The following is an 18,607-nucleotide window of genomic DNA, read 5'->3' on the forward strand; positions in this document are numbered from 1 at the left end:
ACTCTGTTACATTTACTTGAGTAACTTTGAGAAAAAATTACTTCTAAGAGTAGTTTTACTAAGCAATACTAATTACTTGAGTAGATTTGTGAAGAAGAGCTAGTCTTACTCCGCTACTTTGGGCTACACTAGTCGTTACATTTTCCGTCTTTATTCTCCATATATTAGATTTTTGCTAGAGACGCCAACAGTAGGGCTACCAGTTTCATCAATGAGACGTCGCAACAATAGTCATATGACTCCATTACACCAATCAGACTCAAGCTTGCCGTTTTATGATCACGCCGGCCTGTTCAATCACGTGGCGTCTTTAAAGCATCGTAAAAAATTTAATATTTGACATAGAGCTCTGCCGTAAACATGACTCGAAAAGGCAGATTTTAACCTCTCTCCCAGTTTTTATTTGGCATCGATTGACCATGGAAAACCGGAGAGAGGATCCTTTTAGTTTCATAATTGGAAATATATTTTCTCCACTTGTGGGCACTCACGCTCTTTGGACGAACGATGCTTCATTTCTGTATTTTTTCCCTCTCGCCGGAATTCAATAGTTTTTCTTTTTTTGTATTTCTTTGGCTTAATGCGGTTATGTAATAGGTTATAGTCTTTTATATTTTGCTTTGTTGTAAAGCATTTTGAGGACCTCTCGGGTTTTCGTAAAAGGCTGTGTAAATAAATTTGATTTGATTCTTCAAATTATAATAACAGTTAATAAAAATAACTGGTGAGAAAAAAAATACCATTGTTTAAAAACAACAACAAAAAATCAAACATCGTGAGCAGTTACCCAAAATGTTACCCATCACTTGAGTATCCTTTTCACTAAATACTTTTTTACTTGTACTTGACTACATTTTTGGATGACTCCTTTCACTTGATTAGTATTATTTCGAAGTAACGCTACTCTTTCTTAAGTAAAATTTTGGCTGCGCTACCCACCTCTGGAGACATCATTTTTCTGTGCCAAAAGTGCCGTTGACGGCGCTAGACGTTCAATCATTTTTGTCTTGGAGGGCCGACCGCTTATTTTGAAAACCATCACCGGAACTGGTACTACCATGTCTGCATAATCAAAACTTGTCACGAAACTGAGACGTGAAATATATATTTTTTGTCTGATATAGTTTTTCCCCCCCCCCAAAAAGTATTAAAATATTTTGTTTTTTTGGATTTGGTCAATAGTGCTTAACATGTGTGTTTAAACTGCGACGATCTGTAAACAATACTTTTACTTCCGGGTGTAGCACTAATTTCCATCCCGTGTTTGTATGGTGAAACAAGATTAATTTTTCCTTCGGTTAGGAGTCCCACGAACAAAAGATGACCACGGGACATCTAGGAACGTTGGTGAAAATGATCAAAGATGTGATTCCTGTCGTTACGAGCGGGATGTTCCTGGTCACCCTCACGTCGTGTGCAGTGTTTGGTCTCCACTCCTACTTGGACTTCTCTGAAGCGAGTCTCAGCGTTGGGGCGAATGTTTTTGTTAAAGGACATGTGCACGCACTCTTCACGTACTCTTTCTACCACAGAACCCTCTCTCAGCTGCTCTTAAGCATCTGCACCATGCTGTTCCTCAGTGGTAGCTTGGAGAAAGGATTTGGCACTGTTCGCTTCCTGATTGTGTGCATTGTGTTGTCCACCATCACAGGTTTATTATATGCCTTCGTGGATCTCCTGCAGGAGACAAACGGGCCCACAGAGGGGTTGGTACCTTTAGCTCTTGCTTGTGTGACCCTCACCACCACGCACACAAAAATGACCAAAGGATTTCTCTGTGGGGTCAGTTTCCCTACCATGGCACTCCCATGGGCGTTTGTCCTCATCACTACCATCTTCGTTCCTCATACCGTGCTCCCCTGCAGCATAATCTCCATTTTGGTCGGATGGACGCACGGGAGAGGCTGGTTCTCCTTAGTGGACGTCTCAGAAGCAAGGGCAGGACTAGTGGAGAAGACCCTTCCATTCCGCCTGCTGAGGAGTATCGGCATGGTGTTGTTTGTCCCTGCTTCCACAGAGAACAGGAGAAAAACACTCCTCCCTCAAATAAACCCAACACCTGGGTCCTACCCAGTGCAAGCATATGCGCCAGCACCAAGCGCCAACATGGTGGTTAGTGGTTCAGCTAAGATGTATGAAGGTTGGTTGAACCACACTGCAGTGTCTGGACCTGCAGGCTTATCTAATCCTCATGTTTTAGGACCAGGCGTTGGTGGGACAAGTCATGGACACAACTGCACACACAGCCATCATGCTCACAATCATGGACATCTATAGTTCTTTTTTTTTTTTTTTTTATTTACGGTGCAATTGATACGTACTGTCTGTATTAAAATTAAGTTTGAATACAAGAGCAATAATGCTTTTATTTTATTTTTTTTTATTTTTCCTCCAAGGAGGTAAAATAAATCACTTCACAATGTATCATTCGGATTGTTACTCGGATCTGCTATACTCAAGCAAGGTCCGATTTGTCAACATTGGAGAATGTTCTGTATACGGCAGGGGTCAGCAACCCAAAATGCTGAAAAGACCATATTTGACCATAAAAAAACATGATAAAAGAAATGAAAAGCCTTATAATGAAGTGTAAGTGTGAAGCTGTATGTAACTATATTAGCCTACTTTCAAAATGACTAAGTAGGCTACGAATACATAATGAGCATTCATAATTAAATGTTTATTTTCCCTGGAGTGCATCCAATGCACTTAGATTTCTTAAAATAAGACAAATAGCTTGCTGAAAATGAGATGAACAGATTTATTTTATGCAATAAATTAGTAGATCTAGTCATAGAAAAAGCTAATTTGTCAGAAATGTTAATCCAAGAATATTGTTCAAAACATTAAAAGAAATTTTTTTATCTTGATTTAGGTGAAAAATGACCAACTTTTAAATGTAGAGGCTTCATAATAACAAACAGTAATATTTACTTAAAGTGAAATAATCTGACACAATCTGTTAGTCTAACACTCATTACAAGATGGAGAAAACTGACTAGATTTAAGAAAAATAATCCAAGACATAAATTTGCGGTGTACGGAGAATGACGCACCACGTGACAACTCTGTTGTACGATGTCGCCTCAAGTTGAACTTCATTTAAATATTAATGAATTAGAATCATGATTTTCATTCTACAGAAACCATATTAAAACAAAAAATATACAGGTCCTTCTAAAAAAAAATAGCATATTGTGATAAAGTTCATTTCTGTAATGTACTGATAAACATTAGACTTTCATATATTTTATTCATTACACACAACTGAAGTAGTTCAAGCCTTTCATTGTTTTAATATTGATGATTTTGGCAAAAAAAGTAAAGAAAAAACAAAAATTCCTATCTTAAAAAAATAGCATATTTCATCCGACCAATTAAAAAAAAAGTTTTTAATACAAAAAAGTCAACCTTCAATTAATTACACCAGCTATGCACTCAATACTTGGTCGGGAATCCTTTTGCAGAAATGACTGCTTCATTGCGGCGTGGCATGGAGGCAATAAGCCTGTGGCACTGCAGAAGTGTTATGGAGGCCCATTATGCTTTGATAGCAGCCTTAAGCTCATTCATAGTGCTGGGTCTGGTGTCTCTCATTGTCCTCTTAACAATATCCCACAGATTCTCTATGGGGTTCAGGTCAGGAGAGTTGGCAGGCCAATTGAGCACAGTAATGCCATGGTCAGTAAACCATTTACCAGTGGTTTTGGCACTGTGAGCAGATGCCAGGTCGCACTGAAAAATGAAATCTTCATCTCCCAAAGCTTTTCAGCAGATGGAAGCATGAAGTGCTCCAAAATCTCCCGATAGCTAGCTGCATTCACCCTGCCCTTGATAAAACACAGTAGACCAACACCAGCAGCTGACATGGCACCCCAGACCATTACTGTCTGTGGGTACTTGACACTGAACTTCAGGCATTTTGGCATTTCCTTCTCCCAAGTCTTCCTCCAAACTCTGGCACCTTGATATCCGAATGACATGCAAAATTTGCTTTCATCTGAAAAAAGTACTTTGGACCACTGAGCAACAGTCCAGTGCTGCTTCTTTGTAGCCCAGGCCAGGCGCTTCAGGTTCAAAAGTGGCTTGACCTGGGGAATGCGGCACCTGTAGCCCATTTCCAGCACACCTGTGTGCACGGTGACGCTGGATGTTTCCACTCCAGACTCAATCCACTGTTTCTGCAGGTCCCCCAAGGTCTGGAATCGGCCCTTCTCCACAATCTTTCTCAGGGTGCGGTCACCTCTTCTGGTTGTGCAGCGTTTCCTGCCACACTTTTTCCTTCTCACAGACTTCCCACTGCCTTGATACAGCACTCTTGGAACAGCCTATTCGCTCAAAAATTTATTTCTGTCGCTTAGCCTCTTTCTTGAGGGTGTCAATGATGGCCTACTGGACAGCAGTCAGGTCGGCAGTCTTGCCCATAATTGCGGTTTCGAGTAATGAACCAGGCTGGAAGTTTTTAAAAGCCTCAGGAATCTTTTGCAGCGCTTTTGAGTTAAGTCGTTGATTCAGATGATTAGGTTAGTAGCTTTTTTAGAGTACCTTTTCGTGATATGCTGATTTTTTGAGATGGGGATTTTTGTTTTTTCTTGACTTTTTTGCCAAAATCTACAAAACAATAAAAGGCTTGAACTACTTCAGTTGTGTGTAATAAATCTAAAATATCTGAAAGTCTAATGTTTATCAGTACATTACAGAAAATAATGAACTTTATCACAATATGCTAATTTTTTGAGGACCAGTATTTTTCTTCCCTTTTTTTTTTCATTTTCAAACATTTTTGAAAAAGCTCCAGGGAGCCACTAGGACAGCGCTAAAGAGCCGCATGCGGCTCTAGAGCTGCGGGTTGCTGACCCCCGGTATATGAAATATTCAGTTTTTGTGTGGAAAATGTCCAATTCATCCATTAATGCAGACCGAATACTTTGGTTTAATTTACAGTTTTGCAAAGACATGTCACACTGTGTTCCAGATTTGCTTGGTACAATTTTAGCAGGGACGCACCGACCAAAATTGACACACAAAAAAACTTTCAGTAAATTACATTTTCTCACACGCAAAAATTACAAAAAAAAAAAAAAAAAAAATCATTCCTCCCAGGTGTCTCCATAGATATTCTTCTTCACTGAAATAGAAAAGAATAGAATTTAACCTTTTTTATACAAGACTTTCTGATTATTTTAGTGCTTATTTTTTCTCCATACCACTTTTTGTTGGTCTTTCTGGCTCCTTTTCTTGGGGAGTTTTGAGCAGCGACTCTGCCTTTTGGGTAAGTGTGACCTCGTAGTTCTCTCGGTTTTTCAAACGCAGGTCTTCATAGAGAATTGACTTCCTTTTTGGTTCATCCCCCTCTTCATAGGGCTGACCTGGAGATGACAGTAGGAGCAAGGGCGGAGGTTTGCATAGGGGCGGCAGAGACATAACCCTACCAACTTTTCAGGATGCTCAAATTGTCCCCACCAACTTTTAAGCAACCTAATTTGCATATAATAACAAGCCCCAGTTACATTGGTAATTTTGTCTCCCTAAATGTTTTAAGGATATAATTGACCCTACCATTATTAGGTGAATTATTTTTATTATTTAATTTTATGTTAAGACTTAGATTTACCTCCTTTCACTTGCTGTATGTGCCGGTTCATTTTTTCCCCCTCAAATGCACCTTTAGTTGGCTGATGACTTGTATTTATTTTTCAAAATTTATTTTGTACATGATTTATTTTGAAATACTCATAGACTTCATAATGATATTGACGGGATATGGGGGCCTGCATTGTTGTTTTTTTCATTGAAAATTCTTGTGAATTAATGCTTAAATCCCTGAATTCTTTATAGGTATGGATGCAAAACAGTCTCGATTCTTGGTTAAAAGCAAAGAAAAAGTGCAGTTAGCATTTATTTTTCGTAAATATGTCGATGTACGATGCTAGTCCGTTAGTCAATGTGGCGGCCGTCTTACGTAAACAGAGCTTTTCCGGTGATAATTCTTGTGAATAAATGCTTAAATCCCTGAATTCTTTATAGATATGGACATAAAACAGTCTCGATTCTTGGTTAAAAGCAAAAAAACCCCATGCAGTTGGCATTTATTTTACGTAAATATGTCGAAGTACGATGCTAGTCTGTTAGACAACGTGGCGGCAGCCTTACAGCAACGAGCTTTTAATGTTGAAAATTCTTGTAAAAACAAATATTTTATAATAATGACCAGGAATCCTCAAAAAAAAAAAAATCACTCCTGAGACAATCCTTCCTGTGTTTATGCGGTGCAGCTATCTTACTTTTTCAACCTAAATTCGGCGTTGGATGGCTGCATGTGTCGCTGCGACCAACTGCGAATAACTGAAGCAGATTGTGGGATGGCCCCCTGCTTAAAGGCGTGGCGCAGTGAATGTGGAATCTGACCCTTCAAAATCACTATGAAGTCTGAAATATTTTATTTGCAGCCTATGGAGCTTTTTTTCAGATAATCAGACATTAATCATAGTCGAGGCAAAAAGTATGTATGTAAGTGTGTTAATATAATTTATGTTCAAATATTGCAATTTAAATTTGCTAAAAAATCCAGAGATTCTGGAAGTTTTCAAATGTTTCTTTAGTAGTTTTTGAAAACAAAGGTTTGAATCGAACGGTGTATCACCTGACCAATACACATGAAAGTTAGTATAACTCAATACAAATTTATTTTGAATTGATTATTTAGCCTATCAATTATTTAGGTTCATATTGGTAAGAAATGTAGCCCTGACCCCTGTTCACACCCAATCTGTTTGGTCTTATTAATGTCCCGTCCCCAGGAAAAAGTACATGCAGGTAATGCTGTTATACCGTCCCGACTCCCTACCAATGTTGAGACCAAACCTACGCCCTTAATAGGAGACAATGTGCTTATCAATTATTGTTAAAAACAAAACAGACCAAAAAATGTAATTGCAAGTAAATCTAATACAAGTTGGGAGTCCCCAGCATTGACTCAATTGCCTCGACTGGATTGTGATTGTTATTGATGAGACAAAAAGTATTTGAGTACATTTTTTGTCAGGATAGTTTGAAATTCTACCGCAAATCACATACTGTATAAAGCAAAAACAGTTAAAAAGTAAATCACACTGACATGACACGTAAAAGAAATTGGTGAAAACTAACTCAATGACATGACACATGAATTGTTTAAAAATTCAATATTACAGGCCTTGGACAAAAAAACAAACTTTGAAGCAATCAATTTCCAAGTGTCAATGGGATTTCTTATTTTGGTCCACTCCTGTTTTCAAATCACTCCATTTGCTCAAGTTTTGAAGGGTTCTTTTTCCAGAATTTCCTTCAGCAGATGAACAATAGGGTGTACATCTGCATTCATATAAGGCCACTTTAGAATGGCATATTTTTTTTCTATTTGAAGTTTCCTGGCCGTTTCTAGCTGTGTTTTCCCTCATTATCCTGTTGCAAGATCCATGTTATTTGAATGAACTCTCAGACACCCGGAACAACATTTTTCCCATGTATGGCTTGATAGTCTTATTTCTTATGATTTTTCCCCCCCTATGATTTCAGTCTACTTTGGCAAAGAGACAACTTTGGGGTGCAGCATTAATCTACATAAATTTTGATCAACTCATTATTATTACCTTGTGCATTAAAGTCATCTCTCTGCGTGCCAACAGGTGCTTCTGGATTAAAGCCATATCCACGGGCTGGGTCGGAAGATGGCGTCTCTACTGGCCGGAACATGCTGTCATAGCTCTGGCTGTTTGGATCACTCATCTCTGTTTGAGCACCTTGGGGACTTCACACAAAGATCACAAAATTCTTTTTGATACCCAAGATGTTTGTATGTTTTTAAGTGTGGTGTTGGTGGCAGTACATACAACTGTGGAGAAAGTCCCATCCTCCGTCTAAGGGCCTCTCCCAGAGGAGAGTTGTCCAGCCTCTTGAACTTCTCCTGACACGTCTTCATGTAAGACATCTTCCCTGCTAGATAGCCGCAGAAGCCGGAAACTGGGAGACAAAAAGAAAGACTCATCCACTAGAGCTAATGTTGCATGCCAAAATGAAGAATTCAAAATAGATTGTGTTATTGCAATATCTAATGCTATCTTTGCTATCTTTTACAGTACTTTAGTGCAGTGCTTCTCAAATATTTTCTGTTTCTGTTTTGTTTGTAACAGAAGAGACTTAAAGTGCATCAATTTGCCAGTTAAAAAAGTCACATCCACACTGTAAAAATACACTCTGAAACAAACACACTGTTTGTCCATTTGATATTGAAAAATACAATTACTGGACTGTCTCAGGAAATTAGAATACACAATATTCTAATTTCCTGACTGTCTCAGGAAATTAGAATATTGTGTATTCTAATTTCCTGAGACAGTCCTGTATATATACACAGGACTGTCTCAAAAAATTAGAATATTGTGTATTCTAATTTCCTGAGACAGTCCAGTAAATAAAATCAATAAATAACAATAAATTCAAATTGATTAGCAACATTAACTCATGAGGACACTATGCCAAACAATTTGACCAAAACAAAAACAAAAATAGAACATAAACGACATTGTCATTGGACAGAGTTGCAGTTTTTATTTTTTCTGCAGGCAGTGTCAGCTTCTTTGCTATGGCGTGGGGTTATTTTGCACTGACAACTTGGTATGCCACCTTATAAGTTAACAGTGCTTGCTGATTTACTGATGTAACACTGACAAAACGGGACGATTGTTCGCAATATTTGGCACGTTTTCTCTGACAAAAAAATCAAGCGGCTTATCAATGTGATTAGGGTCGAGTCTTTAAGTGACCTCTTAATTGATTTGGCCAATTGGTTTCCTGCTATTCACTCCAAACATTTTTACACACAGTAAACAGACTGGTCTTTCTTCGTCTCCCGCTGTATTAAAAGTCAAAGCCCAAAGCTACATACGTTTCGTCATATTTCCTCGTCTTAGCTCTTAAAATCTCCAGTGCTCTTTGCTGTGTGCTCTTTTTTGGTTCAAAAATACTGCGCACACTCTGAAAATGAGAGCGCCACTGCCACCCACTGAGTTGATGTGGAATTACACTTTATTCTAGTACAGCAAAAAAGTATGTTTCCCAAAGTCACATGCGCCACCATCGAGGGGGTGTGCCCCACTATTTGAGAAGTACTGCTTTAGTGGATCATCGTGTATGCAATAGTAATAGTATGAATTAGTACAATACCTCTATTGCTGTGTGATGTTAGATTATGGCAGCTTTCACTAACATGATGCTGACCATACGTGCCAAAGATAACACCTCAAATGTACTGGTCAGTCACAAAAAAAAAATACATTCCTCCATATAATGTTGCTATGGGCTGCATTTGTGCAAAACAAGTGTTTTGACCACCTTGTCTTCAAACTTACAGGCCACTTTTGGAAGAGATCCAAACCTTGGTGATGCAGAAAGAGACCCTGAATGAAACGAGGGCAGGGACAACAATTATAACTGTTCATCAATTATCTTTCATATGATTGCAGATGTATTGAGTGTCTTCTTACCTCTAGCAATCAGGGCTCGAGTTACTGCCATGCTCACAACAGAAAAGGGCACAGCTGTAAGGAAAGCATCCCTTTATTATTTTCATTGAAACAACTATAGTATATGCACACTAACAGGCCATAATATTAGGTAGACCACAACTCAACTGATTGACCCTGACAAAAATTTTCCCCAAATTTTGGTTACCAGGAAAAGTAGCCTCACTCTATGCATGTGTACATTTCATACCATTCATTAGTTTTCTATAATAATGTAACTTGACATCGCATAACAAGTGCATCAGTTGCAGTATCATCACTACGCTTAAGAGCACCGCACTTTAGGTTACTTTTTATATTGTCGGACAACTCTTCATCACTTGCACAGCACTACTTCGATCCTTACATGACTAAATAGCTGTATGTACTTAGGTGATATGTCGTAAAGTACTTTTTTTAGTGGATTGTAACACACTGATTGAATCAGACAAGATTTGTTCTCACGATCAACATCTTTTTTGTTTGTTTTGTGTAAGAATTGAACCTATTCATTCACGAATAGATTTTGTTTTTCTCAAATGTTTTTATTACATTCATATTGGACAGGGGTCTCAAACTTGCGATGCAGGGGCCAATGGGACAATCTTTTACTGCAATCATTTGACATCACGCAACAGGTAGTCCCCGGGTTGCGACGTACCCGACTTACGTGCTTTCGACTTTAAGACGCCTGAGAGTCTGGAATTTTGTCCACAGTCTTTTTTTTTCCCAGTCGCGTAAACAGTACTCGTTGCCGTTCTTCACGTCAGGATCCCCTCCTCCCCCAAGCGGCATCGCCACTGTTCTGCAGTTGCTTTGGACTGGGAGATCCGCGTTCAGTCCCGTTTCCTTATTGTCCTGAGGTTGCCGCTGACCCCCCCCCCCCCCCCCCCCCCGGGACTTAATGGGATTTAACACAACGTACCTCATTGTATCTTTTTTTTTTTTTTTTTAATATGACATGAGGAATAAGCGGCATGGAAAATGAATGAATGAATATAATAGATGTTTTTGGGATAATTTTTTTTGAGCCTTTGAAGTAGCCTACCTTTTTTTTTTAGGGATACTTCAAGGGTTAATTCCAACTTGAGTGGAAATTCGGGTTACTTTGCCAGCACAGGAACGGAACTCATTTGTAACCTGGGGACTACCTCTATTGGTATTTCCCGAACGTATTTTGCAAAGGGCAATAAAAAAATAAAATAAAATAAAGTTAACTAAAAAGTTAAAACTTCCAAAAGTAAAAAAATAAAAAAGAATAAAGACATAAATTCAAATGAATGTGGCTCATGTGTATTTTGAATTTTATTGATTTTTGTTTGTATGTTTTGTGACCCCCCAGTAGCTTAACACTGCCACTGAGTGAATGAGTAACTTTTGAATAGATGTCCACTAGGGTTGTGACAAAATATTGAAATGGTGATATATCGTGATAATTTGTATCCCAAAAGGTTATCGATATGCTCCTGCCAAGAATCGAGATATCGTTTTAAAAAGGTGTCAATGTCTAAAAAATAAATGAATAAAAAGGAACCAACAAGTTGCTACCAAAATCTTCTACCATAATAGTGTCTGATAACTCTAAGGATGCATTAACGGTGCTCGACGCCCAATCCATTTAGACTAGGAATGTTTGTTCATTCGAAATCAGAGTATTCACAGTCATTCTGTCCGATTTGGGCATTAACAGGTCACTTGCTGTTCATTTTAGGGTATTTACAGGTCATTTTCTGTTGAGTTTGAGTCACTGCCTATTCATTTTGGTGATTCCCAGGTCACTTCCGGTTTTGTAACTCAAAATAAACAGGAAGTGACCCATAAAATACCCCAAAATCAACTAGGGCTGCAGCTATCGAATATTTTAGTAGTTGATTAATCGATGGACTACTTAGTTCGAATAATCGAGTAATCGGATAAGGAACATGAAAAAATAAAATACCTGAGCTGAGCCGCAAACTGTACAACTTTTTTTTTTTTTTTAAATGAGGATCTATGGACAACAAAAGAACAATTGGCTAACTTACATAGAAATAGTCCGCTACCTTAAATGCTATAAAATGCTAAAGATTTTTTACAATGCTTTTAACAAATGGTTCAGGCACATATTCCCACAAAAAATGGCTAAAAATACCTATATACCAAATTATGAATGCATTAAAAAACATTACCGCCAACAAAAACTTCGCTTACGTTGGTCTTAACAGGGAGCAGTTGGATTCAGCCATGTGTAAAGAGCCAGAACAGAGGGCAGTGTAACCACCCTAATCATTAAAACTAAATGAAAACACTTTCATAATAAACCATTACAACGCCACTTTAATTAAACGAATACTCGAAGCAACAAAATTAAATTCGCATATTTTTTTTCTGATCGAATACTCGAGTTAATCGATTATTCGTTGCACCATTAAAATCAAAAGCAAGTAACTGAAAATCAACAGCAAGTAACTGAAAATCAACAGTTAAATGAACTTAAATGGCCCCAAATTAATTTATCATTGCCTGGCATTGGCTTCCACTGACGGCCATAGACGTTCAATCCATTTGAAGTAGTGATGCACGATAATGCATTTTTCAGCTGATACCGATAACCGATAATTTCCCGCTCGTTCCAACCGATAACCAATAATGTCAAGCCGATAATTCTATTAAAAGATTTATGTAAAATTTTAAAGTATACACAAGAGAAAATATTACTGTGCAAAAATATTATTGCTCTTTTTTCAACATCAAATGTGAACACGTAGTAAATTCCAACATCTAAATAAAGACAGATTGTCTGACATTGTGTAATGGTAAACTTTTGGCAACAATTACTTACAGAGTAAATACCTAAGTTGCACAAAAATGGCTTTAAAAGTAAGCCATTCCTAACGTATAACATGACTACACAGCAAAAACAAAACTCCTTAAAACTAGTTAAATTCCCCTGTTTTCAGTGTAAATCTATTGGAAATAAGTGAAATTAACTGCCAGCACTTCAAGTATATTTCACTCAGATTTCTTGAAGAAAAATAGCCAGCTGAAAATAAGTTTAACAGCCTTATTTTAAGCAATAAATTATACATAATCCTAAAAAAAAAAAAAAAAAAACTTGTCTGAAATGTTCTTTATTCAAGAATATGTATGGTTCAAAACATTATTTGAAAACATTTTTTTTTTTCTTGATTTAGGTGAAAAATTACCTTTTTTTTTTTAGAGGTTTGGGCTTAATAAGAACAAATGGCAATATTTAGTTCAAGTAAGTGGAATAATCTGGCGCATTCATCTGTTAACTAGTCTTTAACACTCAAAACAAGATGGGGAAAATTATTTGACTAGATTTAAGAAGAATGATCTGATTAAGACGTCATAAATTTAAAGCGTACTGAATGCATTACTGACTGGATGACTTCTTTGTGTGGTTTGGTGCATGTTACAATTATCAACTAACCACTGTGCTGTCATGATAAACATGCTTACTTGACATCACTTGTCCAAATGTCCGTGGTAAAACTGATGTGATCGGCATGTCTTTCACGAAGAATCGTGGTTGTATAAACTGCATTATTTTTTCATCCAGGGGTTTGGCTATCGGGTCATTTAGGGAATTTCCTCCCGCCTGTGCCCTTTAGTACGGCCAGCTGCTAAATTAGCACCCGCGCCAGGCCTCTGTCTTGAACTGGAGTGGCGGCGGCAGCAGCTAAGTTCGTACTGGATATCCGCCCGCCCCAGCCGGCTCGCTGCGGCGTATTCGGTGCATGGCTCTGCTCTGCCCGCCTAGAGTGAGGCGGCGGCGGCAGCCTGCCGGACCGGCGGGCTCCGTCGGAAGACAGCTACTTGTCGACTATCGGTCTCGTGAGGTGTTTAGCCATAGATGGGAGTTTACTACCCGCTTTGGGCTGCATTCTCAAACAACCCGACTCCGGGAGGACCGCAGCGTCTCACAAGCCCAGTAGCTTCCTTTATAGTTTATGTGTGTTTACAATAGCTTTAGCATTCGCGCTAGTAGCAGCCTCGTATTCGTTACAAAAATCTTTGTGATGCAGTTTTAAATGGCTCCTGGGTTAGTGGTGTTCAATGAGGACACTTTCTTTACGCCTCTTGGAACTTCTGCAGTGCATCTTTTGTAGATGGCGAGAGCGTCGTTTATTTCATTCCACACACGGGAAAATCAACGCACGCTAGTGAGAGCGCCTCAACACTGATGTGTAACACCGCCTCCTCTATGACGCCGTACTCCTCAACCCCTCCTCCCACAGGGGCTTCAGAGAGGGGAGGGGTTGAGCAGGCGGCGGTGGAGAAGTGGAGAAAACTGCTTCTGTTGCGCACATTTGGAGGCTAAATCAAGTATATAATTAGCGGATTGCATTATTGGTTGATTTTTTAAAAATCTGTATTATCTGTGTGACGTCATAATTGCCATTATCGGCCGATAATTATCGGTAACCGATATCATCGTGTATCTTTAGTTTGAAGTGGGAGCGATAGCAGCAGATAGCTGCCAACCTCCCAGTTCAAATGGATTGGACGTCTACTATTGATAAACTCTTTCCAATTCACAGCAGAAGCTTATTTTTCTGTTTCTTAGTTGTTTGTAGAATATCCTAGAATGATTTCCTGGCCAATCTATCGATAATCGTTGTATCGCCATATCGTCAGATCATCGTTATCGTGAGATTTGCATCGCAAATCGTATCGCATCGTGAGGTACCTAGAGGTTCCCACTCCTAATGTCCACTGTAGTGACCACTGTCCCTGTAAGGGTTAAAACATGCGTGTTTTATGATAACACACCTTTCACCAACTCTTTACCCACTGTAACAACTCTGGTGCATGGATGCACTTTTGCTGATATGTCAACTCATGTGCATTGCATGAATATTGACATACATGCTAAAGAAACTTACATCTGTACCAAAAGCTTTCGTTGTTGCACTCCCGAAACACCCTCTTCTCTTCCTCCGTGGGGATGTAGTCTACGCCCACTGGTGATATCTGTGGATCGACAACAGACACTTTTAATCTCGTTACATCACACCCAGACAGAACATCTGACGAATTCCTGAGGTTACTAGTACTCGTCTTCACTGGAAGCTATCAGGCTAACGCGTTAGCACATGCCTTGCTCGCATAATGTTTATCTTGCTGCTAACCTGTGCTCCTCGGTGCTGCCGCTCCTCATTAAACCCCGCAGTGGTGGATGACATGTTGTTGGAAACTGAACAACAACAGCACGATTGGTATCGATTAATGCATGTGAAATAGTAAGAAAAATAAGACACTACAAGAGGATTGGCGTGTGGACAGTTCGGAACAATGTCATCGCTGACTGTGACGTAACCCGGAAATGGGAAAGGTGACATTTGTATGTTAGCGTATGCTGAGCAGTGAATAGTCGCAAAGGAAATTAGTACATAATTCTGAATAAATATAAATGAAATGTAAATGAATATGGTCTTTTTTTTAAATTAGAAATACTATATTTAGAAGCTCTCACAAATTGTTTTGTCTACTCTTCAACGGTTCGGTTGTTTATTGTTTATTGTAGTTTTTATTGTCCAGCAGCAAATTATGAAAATAATCATTGAATATGGCCTGCACAAAAAGCTTAAAATCAACCTAGATTTTGTTGTACTTTTCATATTTAACACTAGATGGAGCCAGTCACTAAGAGCCTCTTCATTACTTAAAATGAATATGTGTAATAAGCGTTCTAATATCTATAACCCTAGCTAAATCCAAGTTTTTTTTCTTCTCATGGAGCCTGCAGATGCATGTGTTGACTTGTATCCATCATTAAAAAAAATAAAAATAAAAAATAAAAAATAAATCAAAATTTTAAATTACAGTCTCAAAGTAATGAAATTCTAAGTGTATCAAATGTGATACATTAGGCTATAAGGGGTTAGGGGTAAAAAGTTAAAAACCTGACTTGTTGAAATCATGAAAAATGGAAAACAGCAGAATTTCAGTATTAAACATAATATATGTATATGCATAAAAATAATCCAATGTGGAAAACAAAGCTATGTTTATTGTTATTTTCTTTACATTTTTATTGCTCTTGTTGGACTCTTTCTTTTTATTTCAGTTTGTTTTAGCAGTGTAAAAAAACCAAAAAACACCCCCCCCCCCCAAATATACAGTATACCGGTAAATATATATATGTATTTATATATATATATATATACATACATATATATATATATATATATATATATATATATATATATATATAATATTTATTATATTTATATATATAGAAATCAATGAAAAATACAATTTTTAATGAAAATCAGTTTCTCATGTTTGCCTTCAGATAGTATGTGTAATGCAGTAGCCTACTGCATGTGTAAAACCAGTTTTGTGTGTGTACTAGTATGTGTTATAGGTATAACCATAACCAAATGCGGAGATTAAGCATAGTCCCCCTGGTGGCTGAAAATGTCATTGCATGTAATTGACTCAAGCGGCCGAAATGAGTTTCCTCCGTTGAGTGTCTGGGCTCTCCCTCAGAGATAAGGTCATCCGGGAGAGGCTCGGAGTAGAGCCGCTGCTCCTCTGCATCGAGAGGAGCCAGATGAGGTGGCTTGGGCATCTGATCAGGATGCCTCAGGTGCGCCTCCCTGATGAGATGTTCCGGGCACGTCCCACTGGGAGGAGGCCGCGGGGCCGCCCCAGGACACGCTTGGGAGACTATGTCTTCCGGCTGCCTGGGAACGCTTTGGGATTCCCCAAGAAGAGCTGGATGAAGTGGCTGGGGACCATAGGCGGAGTTTCCCTTTTGGGGCAGGAGGGGCACAACATGTTGATGACCCCGAAAAACAGTGTCAGCAATAAAATTAATTTACAAGAATATTTATAATAATAAGTTGACAATAAGCATTTTTTGTTTACGATCATTCTTGAGGGGAATTCTAAATCAGGCTGCTTAGGCAATACTTTTAGCCAAGATCGTCATTCATTGAATATGGTACCCCCGCCGGTGTTGTGCCAATGAAGTTACCCCAGTCAAAAATTGTATCCCCTGGGCGGAGCCATATGGAGGTTGATTTGTGTCTTTATTATTCAGTCCAAAAAAATCTGCTCCAATTTAAAAAAAAAAAAAAAAAGTTGTTGCAATAAAAAAAATGCAAAAATTAATTTGAAACTCAAAATAATGCACGTGAAAGCTTATTTTTCTTTGATTGCTTTTTTTTTTTTTTTGATTGAACCAACTTTTTTGATTGAAGTAATGTTAATTTGTGTTTGGCCACATTTTGGCTAAGATGTTTTTGTCTTTATTATTCAATCAAAAAATAAGTTGCTTAAAAATATATATATTTTCAAAAAGAAAAATCACTTCAATCAAAAAAAAAAAAAAATTCAATCATAGAAAACGTTTTTGAATGCGAAAAAATATTTGAGATTGAAAAATTTGCATTTGAGCACTTAATTTTTCACTGAAAAAATGTTCTTTTGTTGAAGCAATCCTTTTTGTGTTCGGGCCATATTATGGGTAAGACATTTGTGTCTGAATCATTCAATTCCCCCAAAAAGTTGCTTCAATCAAAAAATATATATATTTTCAATCAAAGAAATCAAAGAAAAAAATAATTTGAAAAATAAAATTGCCCTCCCTTAATTAAAAAAAAAAATTATATGCGAAGCAAATGACCGTCTAAGGTGCTAGTCACATGATCTGTTTGAAAAATAATTTTGACCCATTATAAAAATGTATTTTGTTGTTCATTTCATTCATTTTTGTTGCAGTTTTATTGCTTTACAACTTTTATGTATATAGGAAAGTCATTTTCATGCAATGACACTTATCGGCCACTGGGGGGCATGCACCCCCCCTTAAAATCCGCTTATGCTGGGGAGAGGGAAGTTTGGGCTTCCCTGCTAAAGCTGATGCCTCCGCGACCCGATCTCGGATAGGCGGGAGAAAATGTACTGTGTATAATTGTTATTCCCATATACATCGTGTGATACATCATTGGAATGCTTAAAATCTCCATTTTCTGGGGAAGGAAAAATAGGAAGGCATTTAAAATACAACAACAACAAAAATTAAACCCCTAGCTCGAGGTGAGAGCATGAGAGAGCATGATTAAAGACATCATGATTTTAACGATATATTATTACGTACTTACCTTATTTCGATCCAAAAACTCTATTTAGCATGTATCACCGAGTGTCAAGACACAGCTCTGAATGGCCACAGCCGGACTTTTTTCCCCATTTTTTTTCAAAAAGCTAAACATTAGACATCAATTAATGATTCTAGGCTAAAAATGATAAACATTTCTTATAATAAATATAATTACTTACCTTCTTCTTATAACTGGGTTGAAACAAAAGCGGTTGCGTGGTGTCTGTAAACGGGGGTCTCCAGGGTAAAACTGACAAATTAAAAATAGTTTGGGGGCTTAATGCGCCATGAAATTGCTATGACAGCATATAGACACAATGTTCTATCAAACACAACAGTTTTGTGTTTTCCGCCATATAGACATACATATTGCAATATCCATATTCCTTTGGAATATTTTTGGGCTTTTTGTAACCCTTAAGTCGTTCAGTGCCATTGAGAGTTATAGACATTAAATCTATTTAAACTGGGAAGGTTGGCATTGAGTGATCACGTTTCATTTGACTTGATTGGGCTGCCAGTGATAATTCTTTCCAATGAATTAATTAAAAAGGAGACCCAAGAAGCCCGAAAAATACCCTCAAGCACTATGTTTACTCCATACAGGAAGGCCAGAGTTTAGGTTTGAACCTCTCGATTCCGAGGCTGGTGTTTTCATCACTTATCACCCTATATTAACAGCTCCTAAACCACATAATTTTGTTTGGTAAAAATATTTAAAAGCTTGATAATATAGGAAACAAGTGATTATCACGTCGACCCTTCTTTCACATGAACATTCCGAAAATGTAAAGTTTTTTTGAAATCAGATTTTGGCAGCTACCGGTACTTGGAATTAAAATTAAAATTTGCAATTGCATAGTATGACACCTAGATGCTGCTCTTACACAGTGTTTGGAAAACTCATGGAATTAATTCACATCAACCAAAGAAGTTTGTACAAATTCAA

The 18,607-nt window shown here is 37.9% G+C and overlaps 2 protein-coding genes across 2 annotated transcripts; one reads left to right on the plus strand and one right to left on the minus strand.

Annotated features, from left to right (window-relative positions):
• The first annotated feature begins 1,224 nt into the window (after positions 1-1,224).
• rhbdd2 (rhomboid domain containing 2) lies at positions 1,225-2,745 on the plus strand. The gene is made up of 2 exons (XM_057844303.1): positions 1,225-2,140; positions 2,201-2,745. Exons 1-2 carry the CDS (start codon positions 1,321-1,323, stop codon positions 2,275-2,277), a joined length of 897 nt encoding a protein of 298 aa, XP_057700286.1. The 5' UTR covers positions 1,225-1,320; the 3' UTR covers positions 2,278-2,745.
• LOC130920830 (OCIA domain-containing protein 1-like) lies at positions 2,278-14,855 on the minus strand. Its single transcript, XM_057844304.1, has 8 exons — positions 14,678-14,855; positions 14,432-14,519; positions 9,525-9,578; positions 9,390-9,437; positions 7,872-8,001; positions 7,632-7,789; positions 5,208-5,369; positions 2,278-5,128 (listed from the first exon to the last, which is right to left on the minus strand). The coding sequence occupies exons 1-8, from the start codon at positions 14,729-14,731 to the stop codon at positions 5,091-5,093; spliced, it is 732 nt and encodes a 243-aa protein (XP_057700287.1). The 5' UTR covers positions 14,732-14,855; the 3' UTR covers positions 2,278-5,090.
• Between the last annotated feature and the right edge of the window lie 3,752 nt (positions 14,856-18,607).

This window comes from Corythoichthys intestinalis, chromosome 8, assembly GCF_030265065.1.
Source record: "Corythoichthys intestinalis isolate RoL2023-P3 chromosome 8, ASM3026506v1, whole genome shotgun sequence".
In the NCBI taxonomy this organism is placed as follows: Eukaryota; Metazoa; Chordata; class Actinopteri; order Syngnathiformes; family Syngnathidae; genus Corythoichthys; species Corythoichthys intestinalis.